The 13,990-nt window shown below is 42.1% G+C and overlaps 1 protein-coding gene across 3 annotated transcripts in view; it reads right to left on the bottom strand.

Moving 5' to 3' along the window:
• Window positions 1-13,990, bottom strand: part of RARB (retinoic acid receptor beta) — a 92,238-nt gene that overhangs the window by 18,159 nt on the left and 60,089 nt on the right. For all 3 annotated transcript variants that reach the window (XM_083862285.1, XM_083862284.1, XM_083862286.1), the window contains exon 4: window positions 2,307-2,467. In XM_083862285.1, coding sequence (XP_083718411.1) covers window positions 2,307-2,467 — 161 coding nt within the window. The remainder of the gene's footprint in view (window positions 1-2,306; window positions 2,468-13,990) is intronic.

Raw genomic sequence — 13,990 nt, 5'->3', positions numbered from 1 at the left:
TCAGTGCTGCAGAAAGGATTCTCCCCTGCCCCTGGGCTGGCAGCTGGCTTCAGGGTTAGATGACCCTTACTCCAGCCCCAGCACTACTCTGTCCTTCCCACATGAGCTCTTAACACTGAAGTCTTACATAAAATGCTGGAGTGGCTGCCAGACCTTACCTAGATGAGAGATTTAAACACTGCGTTTCACACGCAGACTATGAGAATGTAGTAAGAAGACAGTATTTAGCACTGCTGCTATTAGTCCAATGCAGCATTTGAAGGAAGCTGCGTTGCTCTCAAAGATTCAAGGCAAGCCAAAAGTAACTCTTTCACTATCATTTTGTTATGGCAACTTGTATCATGACAAAGCAGGAGGGAGCTGAGCCCTGTGCAGCACTTCACTGCTTTGGACTTCCAACAGAACAATGCTAAAAACAAGAAATCTCCTGCCCCAGGCTGTACCATCAGGCTTGAGATATGAACGATCAATATCCAGCCCCAGAAAGAGTGTGGTCAAATCATGGCTACTCATGTTCCATAGGCAGACCAGATTCATCTGCTCATTACTGAGGTCCAGATGCTCTCAATAAGGCCTCTGAAATTCCAACAGGGACATAAACTCTCCATGGGGTTCAGATGGAACCTAAGGACGAAGGCATCAGTGGTGGGTGTGCTACGCAACAAGACCCTCTCCAATTTCATCCACTTGTATCATTTCAAGAGCTAAAAGATTAATGCTACCTCAGCATCCAATATCTAATGCAAGTGTAGAGGTGCCAAGGTTTATCTTTCAGCCCTCGAGGATCTTTGGCAGTTATCAGGATGCAGTACAGTACCACCCCACCAGCTGCAGTGCGCTCTGCTAACTCTGAGGTAACATGGAAATACTGACGTGCTCCTGCTGGGAAGGACCAGAGAAGCATGGGGAGGACTGGCTCCTTCCCCAGTACTAACCAGTTCACATGGGGCTCAGAATTAAATGTGAAAACTGTTTGTGAAGATATTTTCAGCAACATGAAAAATGTGCCTTTTCCTAAAATCACACCATATGTGCTTGCTTTTCTTGCACTTAAATACCAAGTCTTACATTTAGACCTCAGTTTTGAACTTTGCACTTTGTTTTGCAAATAGATTAATATGCCATAAAAGAGCACCCTGATCACTAAAACAATGAATATTGATGGCACACAGGGATTTGCCAACATCACTCCGAAAAATTTAATGTTTGTTTCAATAGCAGAAAATTTACTCAAGACAGAGAGCAATCCAGTGATAGAAGTATTTCATCTGGCCTCTGGGGATTGGTCCCAGATCTTCAGCTGGGACTGGAGGGCAAGAACCATGGAAGTAGCTGTCTCCTTGCCCCAGTCGTGTCATTCCTGAACTCCTGCTCTTAGCAATGAGCACATACTTGACTACCTCAGGATCCCTCTGAAACAGCCAGTGCTGCTGTAACCAACAGCAAGCCCAGACCCAGTAGCCATTTTTCTACTGATAAGGCTCTAAACATTACCTAATAATTATTTTTTATCATTTCTTTTATTTCTGGATTCGCAAACTTGACACCAAATTTTCTTTAATCAATTAACATCACTGACTTTCCCTGTATTTAGCAACATATATATGTATAGAAAAAAATTACTTCCCTGACTCATCTCTGGAGAAATTCCCATAGTACTGAGCTTCTTGATGGGGGGGGCTGATTTTTCATTTCTAAAAGCAGCAGAAGTTTCTGCTGCTATGGGATATTTTGGTAGACTGAGAAAGAATGTGTAATTTTTGGGGTTGCCATGTGCAGAGCCAGGAGTTGAACTCAATGATTCTTGTGGGTCCCTTCCAACTCAGGATATTCTATGATTCTAGGAATAAACTGCAAATGAGTTTTTTGGAAACTGTTTCACTTAAACATTTCATATTTTCCTTGACCTTGGTAGCTTTGGGACTATCACCAGTAATCCAGCAGCATTTTAGAACTCCCTACACCTGCAAAGTTGTAATCCGCTGATGCACGAGCAGAGATCACATCTTTGGAAGCCAACAAATTTCTAATGAATGATGGAATGTAACTAACTCATGGTCCCAGAGCTGGTCATTTGGCTGGATTAATCCTCCAGGAGTCTCTTGCGATACCGCTAAGTAGCGCTCACATCTAAGTGCAATTTCTCTCCCCAGCAGGCAGCATTTGCACAAATACCTCTGCTTTTTCCTGGCTAAGGAGGTGCAAAGAGTGAATCTACTGCTCCATCTATTTAAAATGTCCAGAGCCTCCAAAACTCACATCATCCAGGCATATCCAAAGTGCTTTGTGCCTAAAACTGTACTCACCGTGGTGTATTTTCCCAGCTGGCAGAGTGAGGGGAAGGTTTCCTGGTGAGCTTTTCGGATCTTCTCAGTGAGATCATCTAACTCTGCCGTCATTTCATAGTTTTCTGTGGACTCCTGCTTTGAAGGTTCCTTCTTCTTTTTGTTCCTATCATTTCTGACAGCTGTAAGAAAAGCAGAGATACAGATCACATGGGGTTATTCGGATCAACCTATGTTGCTCTTGCTGCTCTATTTCAAATCACTGTAAAATGCTGTTATTTTAAACACACATAATTTTAAGTGACTATAAAAATGTTATATGTGCAGAGAACACTAATTCCAGCTTATTTAAAAATAATTTAAGATCTAAATGTAGTGAGCAGTGATGAAACCAAAACTTCTACAGGGATTTGTTGTGGGTGTGCCATCACAATCCCATAGTATCTGCCTTCCAGGAAAGCCTACTGCAACTTCATATGTACAGTGTCTCTGTGAGGTGGGATTTTTTCACTGCAGAACTACAGTTGTGCATGGTGGATGGTGAAGTCCTCTGCAGTGACGCAGTCACTATTTTACTGGATGTGAACAACACAAAAAGAAGGCAGCAACTGTCTTTCTTCTTAAGTACCTCTGCATGGAAGATAACAAAGCCCCATACTAGTACAAACTCCACTAAACAGAAGTTATTTAAAAGGAAAGCTAAATGTGAAAACAGTAAACAAAAGAAGATGAAACACGTTAAACTGAAGTTCTGAAGATCAAAGGAGAAGTGCAAACACTTGAAAGAGAAAAAATGGCACTGAAGCTATCTAAAGTTGCTTGCCATCTGCTTCTGCACTCAGATCAGCCTTCTACCTTCCCCCGGCCGTGGGGGATTACTGGAAATATGCATTGTGCGCACTCGTGTTGTAATTGATTTCCCACATATTTGTGTTTTGTAATAAAATATGACAGCTGCTCCATCACCATGCTGCTCTTTGTTCTTCTAATGAAAATAGCTTAATTTTACAAAACGTGCCCAGGAGATAAGTCCATGTCCGCAGTATTGCCAGTAATTGTGAATTTTATCAAGAGTCTTGCTGTTAGCTAAAGCTAACGTCTTAAGTGTAACCAGATGCATAAGGCTTTACAACAAAGCCAAGCAAAATCAATCCCTTTCCCCAAAGACTCCATGTCAATATTAAACACCCTGAAGACTAAATCTTACTGGATAAATAAAACCAACCTTAACATTTTTAGTATTCAAAACCTCACGATATTTAAAGCAAAGCCCTAAACTCGGAGGGCGCAGCTGGTGGGTTTGCACACATGAGCATGGCCAGGGATTTTGGATGGCCAAAGACCTGCTGATTCTTATTTGTACGGTCCTGCCCCAGAAAGTGCATCTACCCGTGCCATAGGGAGGGAAGCACAAAGCCACCTCCGTGCCAGCTCTTTTTCCTTGTGGGTTCCCCAGGCCCATCTCCATCTTCTGTGGTCACTTCCTACATGCCAGTGAACCACAAGTAATCATAAAGAGCAGAAAAAGTAGTTGGCTGGGAAAGCATCAGAGTCAGAGGCATCTACAGAAATATCATATTGTGTGTAACAGAAAACAAGGAGCAGAGATATGGGGAACATTGTTTCTCCTTCACAAGGCCATTAGGCCCATAGTCCATGAAATGTTTGGCTCTGGTTTTCCCACTAAAGGTCTGATTTTGCAACGGACAGAATTCAGATGCCAATCACTCACATTTTAAGCATGAACTTGATTTAACTGTGTGACAGACCTGCACTGAAGTCAGTCATGTGCTTGGCTGGATCAGGGCTGAGACGCTGAGCACCCCACTGGATTAAAGCCTAACTTTAAACACCATCAATTTTGGTGTCAGGAGAACACAGACCCAAAGGAGACCAGCAAGAGTGGACCAAAAAGGTTATTCCTTGCAAAGGTACAATGCTACCAGTGCAGTCAGATTTAGGGGGATGGACTGGTTCCTCCCCGCTTTCTTTTACAAGTTTTCCCTTCAAGCAAATGCTCTGGTTTGTTTGCTGGACCCCAGGGCAGAGCACAAGCACCATATTTTGCACTGAAAAAACACCCAAGACCCAGAGGTACATCTCAAGTGCTGCAAACTGGCACTGCACTTCAGAAACAAATCCTAATCACTGCTGTACTTGGGAGATAAAAGAGCTCCTTAGAAAATTCTGTAAACTCCTACACAACCACAAAGAGCAATAAACCTTTGTCACAAAGCCCCACTTACTTACAGCTCTACAAGCTGATTGACAAATTTGTCATGCAGGTGGCCTCAACAACGACTTCCCTCAACAGCTTGGAACTCCTCGTGGAAGATGAACACATTACTCAGGCCAGGCTTTGAAGCAGGTGCCAAGGGCTCCCAGGGACCAGGAGATAACTCTGGCAGGAACCCTACCATGCTCCTTTGCTACCCCAGCACTGCTCCTTCTGCAGCTGCACCTGAAATCCCCTTCCCTCCAAATACCACCAGAGGGTCAGTTGCTGATCAATCCTCATCACCAAATTTGTCCAGCTCTGTCCTTTTTCTTTTTTTGGTGCAAATCAAAGGGTAGAAAGGGAAGAAGTAACAGCCTAAAAACTAAGAACGTTTTTTGTTCCTCATTAGCTTCCTTATATGATTCTGATAGCTTTTATAATAATGAAAAAAACAAGAAATATATATACCTTCTTGCTTTATTCATTAAGACTGCATCAGACATGTCAGTGTTTCTATATTTCCTGTAAGATAATGGATTAAAGTGCTGACGTATAACACCCAAGCTCCAAAAATATAAAGCATTTCAATAACACTGAACTATTTGGGAGGATTTAACTACAGCTATAATTCAACATGCAAAAAAAAAAAAAGAAAAAAAAAAAAAAGAGAGAGAAAGACCTTAAGACAACACTGTGTTTAAAAGAGTTAAATAAAAACATATAAACACACACACACACATTCACACAGTAAATTTAAAAACCATCACTGCTCTGGGAACAGGAACTGTCACACCGCATGTGGGAAGGGTTTTGGATTACAGCTTATGCTTATATTACATAAATCACACCTTTTGGTATCTTGATCTTTACACGCGTATGATCACATCAATCCCCGATGCAATTCCACTGCCTTTTAATGATGATACGGCAGTGATGAATCTGTGTCACAGTTAATGCTGCTGTAGGAAACTCAGGTTATGAATTTCATTACTTGTGCACTAAATTCTGACTTGATGGCTGCATTAACTAAGAGCTCCCAACAGGGGACAGTATGAAAGCTCTCTTGCCCTATGAGGACTCTTGGAAGTTAAAGAAAAATAAATAAGGAGGTAGTGTAGGGAAGGAAAATGAAAAAAGGTGTATCTTGATACGTGAGGAAGCCAGGTCTTGGTGCACCTCAGAAGGCTGAGTGACACACGCCCACACCTGTGCACGTCTGCTCCAATCCATCTTCTTGTGACAGCTTCCCTGTCCCCTTGACATGCACGCCAGGACTTGCACTTCCACACCCAGAAACCTCCAGGCAGCCACAGCAGGGTTCACAAGCTGGCAAAGGTACTTTTGCATTAAGAACTAGCCCCTACCTTCAGATATTCAGCCTCTTCCCTTATGGTAGAGGGGCAGAATATCACCTCTTGTCCTGTTCAGTCTGTTCACCTCACCCCAGGTTTGCCATTGCTTTTTCCTTAGCCTCAGATACACTTTCCCTCTTCTGCTCAAAGCAATGGACAGGGCACAAAAGTTGCATGAGGCTCAGATGTATTCTTAAGGAAAGCAGGGTCTGCTGTAGATGGAACTAAGTATAGAGAAGACACAAACAGCTTCTCTTGAAGAACCCTGGTGCCCTCATTTAGTAACCATGCAGCAATTCTCCTGCCTGAATGGGGGCATTTCAAGCATGTCCTAATGCAGAGAATCATCCAATCTTAAATGCGAGCCCCTCAGGTTCACACAACCTAGCCACTGCTTGGCCTAAGAACAGCTGGGGATCCAGCCCATGAGATTTAGACAGTTTCTAAACAATCAGGTAAAATCATGGAATAGTGAATATTTGTACATCCATTTGTCAAAGATGGCACAAATGTGTCCAAGGGAGAAGAACTTGCCACTTGCAATGCAATTTTTCCTATTAATTGCACAACCTGTGCTTCCCCAGATATCCAGAAAATACACAGACAGCTCCTTTCATGTATTATAATGATTAATCAGCTATAAACTCATGATTCGAAATGCTATCACTGCAGTTTTGCCTCTTGGAGATCCCTGTGACCTTTGAAGAGCTCTGTGTACTAGTTAGCTGATTTTGTTCCTGTAGCAACAACTACTAGTGCTTCCAGTCAGTTCACATTCCTGTAAAACCACGCTTCTCTTGTCCCCAAATATTTTGGAAGTTACTCGTTAAGCTAACAAACCTCAAAAGCACCATAAAGCACACAGAGCAAGTCAGTAATTGCACAGCGCTGGGCACAAGGTCGGTCTGCAAAAAGACTTCTTTTGTTTGTAAAGCCCAATGAGAAGAGAAGTGGGAGGTGAACTGAGGTAGGAACGCTGCAGACCTGCCAGTTCTCCCTTGTGGGCAGAGGCTCACTGTCCTGTCCTCCTGCCCCTTGGGAAGCCACCTGTCCCTGTCTGAATGCCAGGCAGCCTGGGCAGGCCAATGGAGCCCCATGCAGCCGTGGGGCTGATGCTCAGCACTGCAGCTGGGAAATCCAAGAGCACCAAGCTGTTTGTTGGGGTGTAAACCCACAAACCTTACACAGTTCCTCCACGCTCTTGCTTCTCCAGCTCCAGAGGCAGCTGCTAAAAAAATTCTAATTCTGGCAGGAGTTAGCAGCTGTAGCCAATTTCAGTCAAATATTTCAGTCAAATAAGCAAAACGCTTACCTACCGCCAATGCCAAGTTTGCTCCATAAGATTAAATGCCCAACATATACCACACATTACTCTTACAACAAACTGTGCTAAATGGTATGGAATGGCAGTCCATAAGAGTGTCTTTCTCAACAGTCACCTTGGAAAAGCTCAAACCAATGGAGCCTTAGCAACGCTGCTGCTGCTGACCTAGGCTCTCTGAACATGGGTCTGAACATGGTCAAAAGTAATACACAGCTGCACATCCCAGGCAGCTTCCAGGCCTGAGAACTGGTGGAAGAAAGCACAAAGATGAGGGAACTCAAGGAGTTTGAGTTTCCCATCTCCAACACAAGTAAAGGAATAAAACTACCATCTCAAAAGCAGCAAAATCATGCTCGACAGACTGACAAGCCATCAATTCAGGATGGTGGGACTCCTGTTCACATTAACAGCAGTGCAATTGCAAGCCAAACATACTAAAATATGCAGAACACCAGGTAGTTATAAATAGACTGGTTTCCTAGGTCGTGATTTCCAGATGAAATAATGTTTTCTTTTAGGCAAAACAGCTCTGTCTTAAAAAAAGCCAGGAAACTATTTTAAAACAAATTTCCATGCCAAAACTTGGCTTTGACATATGGAGAATGATTGGAGACAAAGCCCATTTCAAACACGAAACTCTCATTTCTAATGGACAAAGCCAATAACAAGTACACAGTTGTGTAAGGGGCTTACAAAACCAAAACACATTGAAACCTGCATATTTTGTAGCTGATTCTGAGAAATCAACCATGTCAGCTGTTGGATAACAATCGCCAGAAGAAAACATCTCAAATTAAGTGAGATAGTATCTCTCTACAGACACACATCAAAATTAACAGGGAGCACAGAAAAACAATCATGGAAGACATTTCATAAGCACCTGGCACGCTATCATTTTTCCCCAGGCACAGAGCAAGCACATACATTACAGAATTCGAGCCCGCCCAGGGTTTCCTATTGAGAAATAACTTTGAGCTATGGCAAACCCGCCCCGGCCAGCGTGCCAGGAACCTCAGTTCAACCACAGGGGAACACACCATAGATCCAGAAGACATCCTCCTGTCACCTGCTTTCATGTACACGGGCCCTTCCAGCCACTCGTGGTATTTTTTTTTTTTGAGGAAGGTAAATTTGAACTCTGCCTTGCAGCTTTGTATTATTTGTTACATAATTGCTATGTTTTATTAGAAATATGATCTATTATAGCCTTGAATATGGTAACTTAAATGACATTGAAAATTAGATTATTCTGATTATTAGAGAAGTGAGAAAGGTACTAAACATTTGTAAGGCTGATAATCAATCAGTGTATCCATGTGAGTGCAATAAAAATCAATCAGGAGCTAGTGCGTTTAAATCTAATTTTTTAAGCATGACATTTTCTTCTGAGTTTCTTTTTTAAATGTCACCCTCTTCTACAACAGTGATTGATTCTATCCCCAGGGATAGTTAACTCCAACTGTTTTATTCATTGCACTGAGCTCTTGTATCCACAATCTTTTCTAAATATCAAATTAATGACAACAATAATATTTTTATCAAAATGTGAAATTCAGAAATAGGCATTCATGGAATCAAAACAGCAAGAAGTGCAGCAGTACATTTAAACTGCTTCAAATAGCAGGGACCTTTTAACTAGCAAGCAGTGTACTTTATTTAACACAGAAAATGGTGGAATTTTGTGTCCCTCCCGTCTTCTTTTTCCTCCTATAAAAGAGAAGGTCAAGGATTTGCTTGTTTAAAACATAATTCATTTAGAAATGTTTCAGTAGTGAACAATGAATCACTGGCTATCGGGAGTCTGTGAGTAATTACCTATGCCTTCAAAATAACCTTATTAGGCTATTGTAAGTATAGGGGAGACCTTTGATACCTATAGCCTAAGGGCCTCTATTTTTCCATTCATGCACAGGGGATTTATATGGTTATATCCTGACGAAAGCAACACATCTCCCATTTATGTGTGAGGATAACTGCAGGGTTAATATATCAAGAGCTAAGTTATAAGAACAGGTTTCATTATATGAATGAATGATACAAATGGATGCTCTACAGCTTTATTTAACTGGCCTGAAACTTCACCTGTGGTCTCAAGGATTCTCATCAGTCTAAACAATTTTATTTTTGACATGAAATTTGGCACCTACTATTGTCCCATCCCTGAAATATTAGTAAGTGGAATGAGAAAAAAAAAAAAAAAAAAAAAAAAGGAGTTTCTAGTCATTTGAAAAAAACTAATTCTATCTGAAATCAGATGCAGGACCAAAACTGAAAAGTCAATGCAAAACAACAGGCTGAGAAAAACACCCCTTGAAATCAGCTGAAAGGTATGCCTTTGGCATTTTTTTTTCATTATTTATATTATTTTTTATTATTTATATTATTTCACTGTCTTTTTTAAAAAAATATTATTTTCTTTTTTATTATTATTAAGACATCCAGAATCAAAATCAGCAGCTATCATACTTGGGATAACTAGAACTGCCAATCCAAAACCCAAAACCACTGCTGAAGGAAAGCAAATGGTTCTACAGGCACATTTGTCTTGAATGGTGCAGAAGGACAGGACAGAAAAACCCAAACCAACCAAACAACCCCCAAAAACCAACCAGACAAAAAACCCCAAACCCACCAAAATCCCATGAGCTGTTTTTAAGTGTATGAATATACCAACTACTGCCTACCTTTATATTTACCATAGTATTTTGAGAGTGGTTCAAGTTATGCAGAACATACCAGAATACCAATTGCCCAAAGAATAAAAATCAGGACTCCAGAATTACAAATGGAATACCCCCCACACTCCCTAAACTGGTCCTAAGAACAAATGAGAAATGAAGAATTTGCAAAAATAGAAAGACAGTAAACAAGTGTGTGTGGGGGGGGAAACAGAAGAAAATGTGTTTTGCAGCATGTGGGTGTGGGCAGGTAGAGGATGAGAAGCAGCTGAGTCAGAAGCAGGACAGACAGGGCACAGCACCTATACCAGGGGTTGAACTGAATGCAGGCTCCTTGGTCTCCCTTATCATCTCCCTACATACTGCAATCAAAGTAGATGGAGAGATAGGATTATACAGTAAATGATAAACTGTTTAAATAGCATTTGCCTTGTGATTTCCATTTTCAAAGTGCTTTAATATCATCAACTAATTGCCAGTGTGAAATAGGATAATCCACACGCTCTAAGCAGCTGATGCTTAAAGAGCTATTGAAGGTTGTTAGCATTAACAATTGCAGGCAGAATAAATCACTGATATTTCTCATGAAGACTCACCAATGTATCTGCAATGGAAATAGCCCAGCCATACTCATTGACTCAGACAAAATTTACTCACTGGTATGTTCCCATCTGTATTTCACATAGGCACCACCTCAAGTTACTTAATATAGCCAGAAATTCCCATACATGAGATGGAGTATCTCCACATGCAGGTCTTGCAATGCCCTTGTGCATCTTATGCAGCTGCTAAATTAAACTACACGTGTCATTCCCTCCTCACTTGGGTCATGCCCCATCTCTCTCAGTATTCTGCATGAAATCAGTCACTTCCTTACTCTCAACAAAAAACCTGTGATTTTTATTAAGATCTACCATGCTACTTGCAACAGGTTTGCAAGTAATTGCATCACCCAGTGGGTATTGCCAGTCTGTCCCTTCCCCGCACAGTGCAGGAATGGGAAGGAGCTTTGGGAATCAATCACTCCATCTGGGGAGATCTCCTAAATTTATAGGGCTTCTGCAGATAACCCTGCCACTGAGAAGTGCCAGCCTGTGGCAGAATCCCCATGAAACTAAAACCCTCAGGGAAGCAAAGTGTTGTGCTTACTATCTACTGCTTCGGCTGCCAAGATCCCAGTGGATTTGCTAGTAACTTCTGTGGCGGTCTAGATAAAATTCTGCATGCAGCTGGTTAAACCAAAATACTCTGGGGAAATGGAGGACAGCTTTTCTGGAATTGCAGTGTCTTAACACATTAGCTAAAAATACACAAGACCACAAACACAAAGTGATTATTCTTTCTCTTCCTTACAGCTGAAATGACCAAATATATACACAGCAGTTGAAAAACTCTTCTTAATACTCAGCCTGAAAATGAATTTCTATTAGGCTATAGTGCATTTCTTTTACCATGGGCTGGGTGAAGAAAAAAAATACCTAAATTTCAGACTCTGAACTTTCAGTCAGAAATCACTGAGAGGCCATTAAATCTGTCTCATCTGATTTCAGCTGTTGAGGTGCCCTTTCAAGCTACCTTCTCAAAGCAACTGCCCTTTTGAGCTACAATCTTGAAGCCTGGTACACCAACTGTTTATGGATAACCGATTATGAGCAAAAATATCCTGAATCTGACCTTTTTCTCCAGGGTCATCAAAAGGTAAATCAGTCTACTTATCTACAGTTATTACAATAATTTCTCTTAGGAGACAGTCATGGTAGTACAATGCCTCGCAACCGGGAGATGCTGGGGTTATCCAAAGTCCTCATTTCAATTTGCTGAGTATTATCCAGGACCACTGATGGCCAAGGAAGTGCGTGGCTGTAAGCTAAGACCAGACACTGAACACTATACCTGCCCACTGCCTGCCTGTAGCACTTCACACTTCAACCTGCTGCAACTATTTTATTTCTTATCCTAACATACACTGAGGAAAAGAACATGACTTGCTTTCTACCTAACTAGCAAACTACCCACCATGACAAATTGCAACCTCTTTCCTGACAATGCCATTAATAGACTCCTTCCACAAAATAACTTTCCATAATAAGCTCATTTATTCAATGTAATGAATGAGTCCAAGCTACAGGACAAATTCTGATCGTGCATGATAAAACTGACTTTATGGGACATCAAATGGAAAGGCTACCAAAAAAAGGAGGTGAGCTGGAAGACTCCTTCCCTTTGCTTGCACACAGACACTCAGGACTCAGGGCAATGGCTCCTCAGAAGGAAGAGCAGGAGTTCAGGAGCAATACCGAGACAGAGTGTCACTGCATTTCTCCCTTTTATTATGGGTGGTTTCACGCAGTGAACACAGTCTGGCTTTCTCCAAACAGGGTTCACTCCTACATTATTTACCAGAATTGAAAATAACAGCCCCAACTTATCCCCACGGCTGTTTTTGTCTTGCAGTGGTGCTACTCCACGGATCGCAGCAGAGTCCTATTAGTGCAAAACTACAGTAGCATAGTGGGAGATCAGGTCTAATATCTGTATCTGCAGATGGATAACACGTGTTCATACCTAAGTTTCATTTCTTTGTTTTGCCCCCAAGGCTGACTTTCACATTTGTACCTCCTGGTGGCTTGTGCAATTGTGTAAAGGTGCATCTAGCGAGAGAGCTGCCAACTGACAACACGTCTGAAGAGGCTTTGCGTGCGCGGGTGCTTCATCAGGCACAGGGAACACATCGCCTCCTGCAACCGTAAATTGAGCTCATGAAGGCTCAGGAACAGTTGTTCTCGGCACATTTGAAGAAAGAGAGCTGCAGTCTTGATTCGCAGCTCTTGCCTGTGCTACAGCCTCGGCAGCTTGCAGCCCTGGCCTCCCGCTAGGCCAGGGACAATAAAAGCAAAGAAATAGCTCAGAATCTATTTACCTATTCCTCCGAAGTGAATGTGGAAAATATGCCATTATGAACTTACACACATTCCTTCCTAAATGCAAAAGTTTGTTCACACTCCTACTACTAAAGCAAAATAAAATAGAATTGTGATTGGGAGGTTATTTCCATCGCTCAAAGTGCCAGGATCAGCACCCAAAGTGGAGGGCAGGGGAGGCAGAGTGTGCCCCCTATAACCATGCTCAGCCTCCCTGCTCAGGCTTACCCTCCTGGCTAGCTGAAGCAGAATTAGAGGGAAGAACAGTATCATTTGTCGAGGTGGACTAGAAGCACTGCTAGATCAGACAGAAAAAATTGCCTGTTTAAGCCTCACACTGATGCACAGTCCAACACAGTTGGTGGGCACACATCTGGCTATGGGGCTTGGATGGCAGGTGAGTTTGATTTTTTAAACAACAGTGTGTGTTGTTAAAACTGTTTTGCCATAATACTACCAAAAAAAAAAAAAAAAAGCTTCATCAAATGGAAAAATAACATGCCCAAACAATACTGTTGCATCTCATTGCATTTTAGTGTGTTGTTTACATCCTTTCCCTTCCCAAAAGCTGAGCAGTTGGAATAAACAATCTGTAGATTTGTTGTTGGGGTGGGGCATTTTTTTTTGAAGATTACATAGTCTTGTTTTCACCAACTGTAAACTAAGGAGAAAGCAAGGAGTGAGGTCAGGGGACTTCTTTTTCTTTCCATCTCAGGATTTCAGGAAAGCCATGCCGAGCCAGCCAGCAGGCTCCGGGAAAGCCCTGCTGAAGCTGGCTGCTGCCACAGGTAAACAAGCTTATTCACTTTGAGCTTTCACTGCCCACCCCAAAGTGCTGCACCCGCCAGCTGAGCCACTTAAAAGGCCTTTGCCTCCCAGGCTTTTCTTTGGATCCCTTTCTGCCCATGCATGGCATAACTTGGCTCTGAGCTCCAGCCAGGCTTAACAGGCAGCAGCTGAAGCCCCAGCTCTCTTCTGGGATCTCTGTGCCTGGGACAGCAGGCTTTATTGTGACTCTTGAAAGTGAAAGGTGCCTGGGAGACAAAGACTCTTGTTTTTGCCTTTAATAAATACTGCTCCATCCATAATTTACATGCAGAAATACTGCTTCACATCTATTAATGCAGGCTCTCCGGACATCTGTACTCCTACTTTATGTAGAGGCAAAAGCACCACAGCATTAGGGGGTCGAATTCCCTTAACACACCTGCA

Source organism: Zosterops lateralis (assembly GCF_965231275.1).
Source record: "Zosterops lateralis genome assembly, chromosome: 1".
Classification (NCBI taxonomy): Eukaryota; Metazoa; Chordata; class Aves; order Passeriformes; family Zosteropidae; genus Zosterops; species Zosterops lateralis.
The sequence above is the reverse complement of the archived record's forward strand: the minus strand, read 5'-3'. Positions and strand labels throughout refer to the sequence as shown.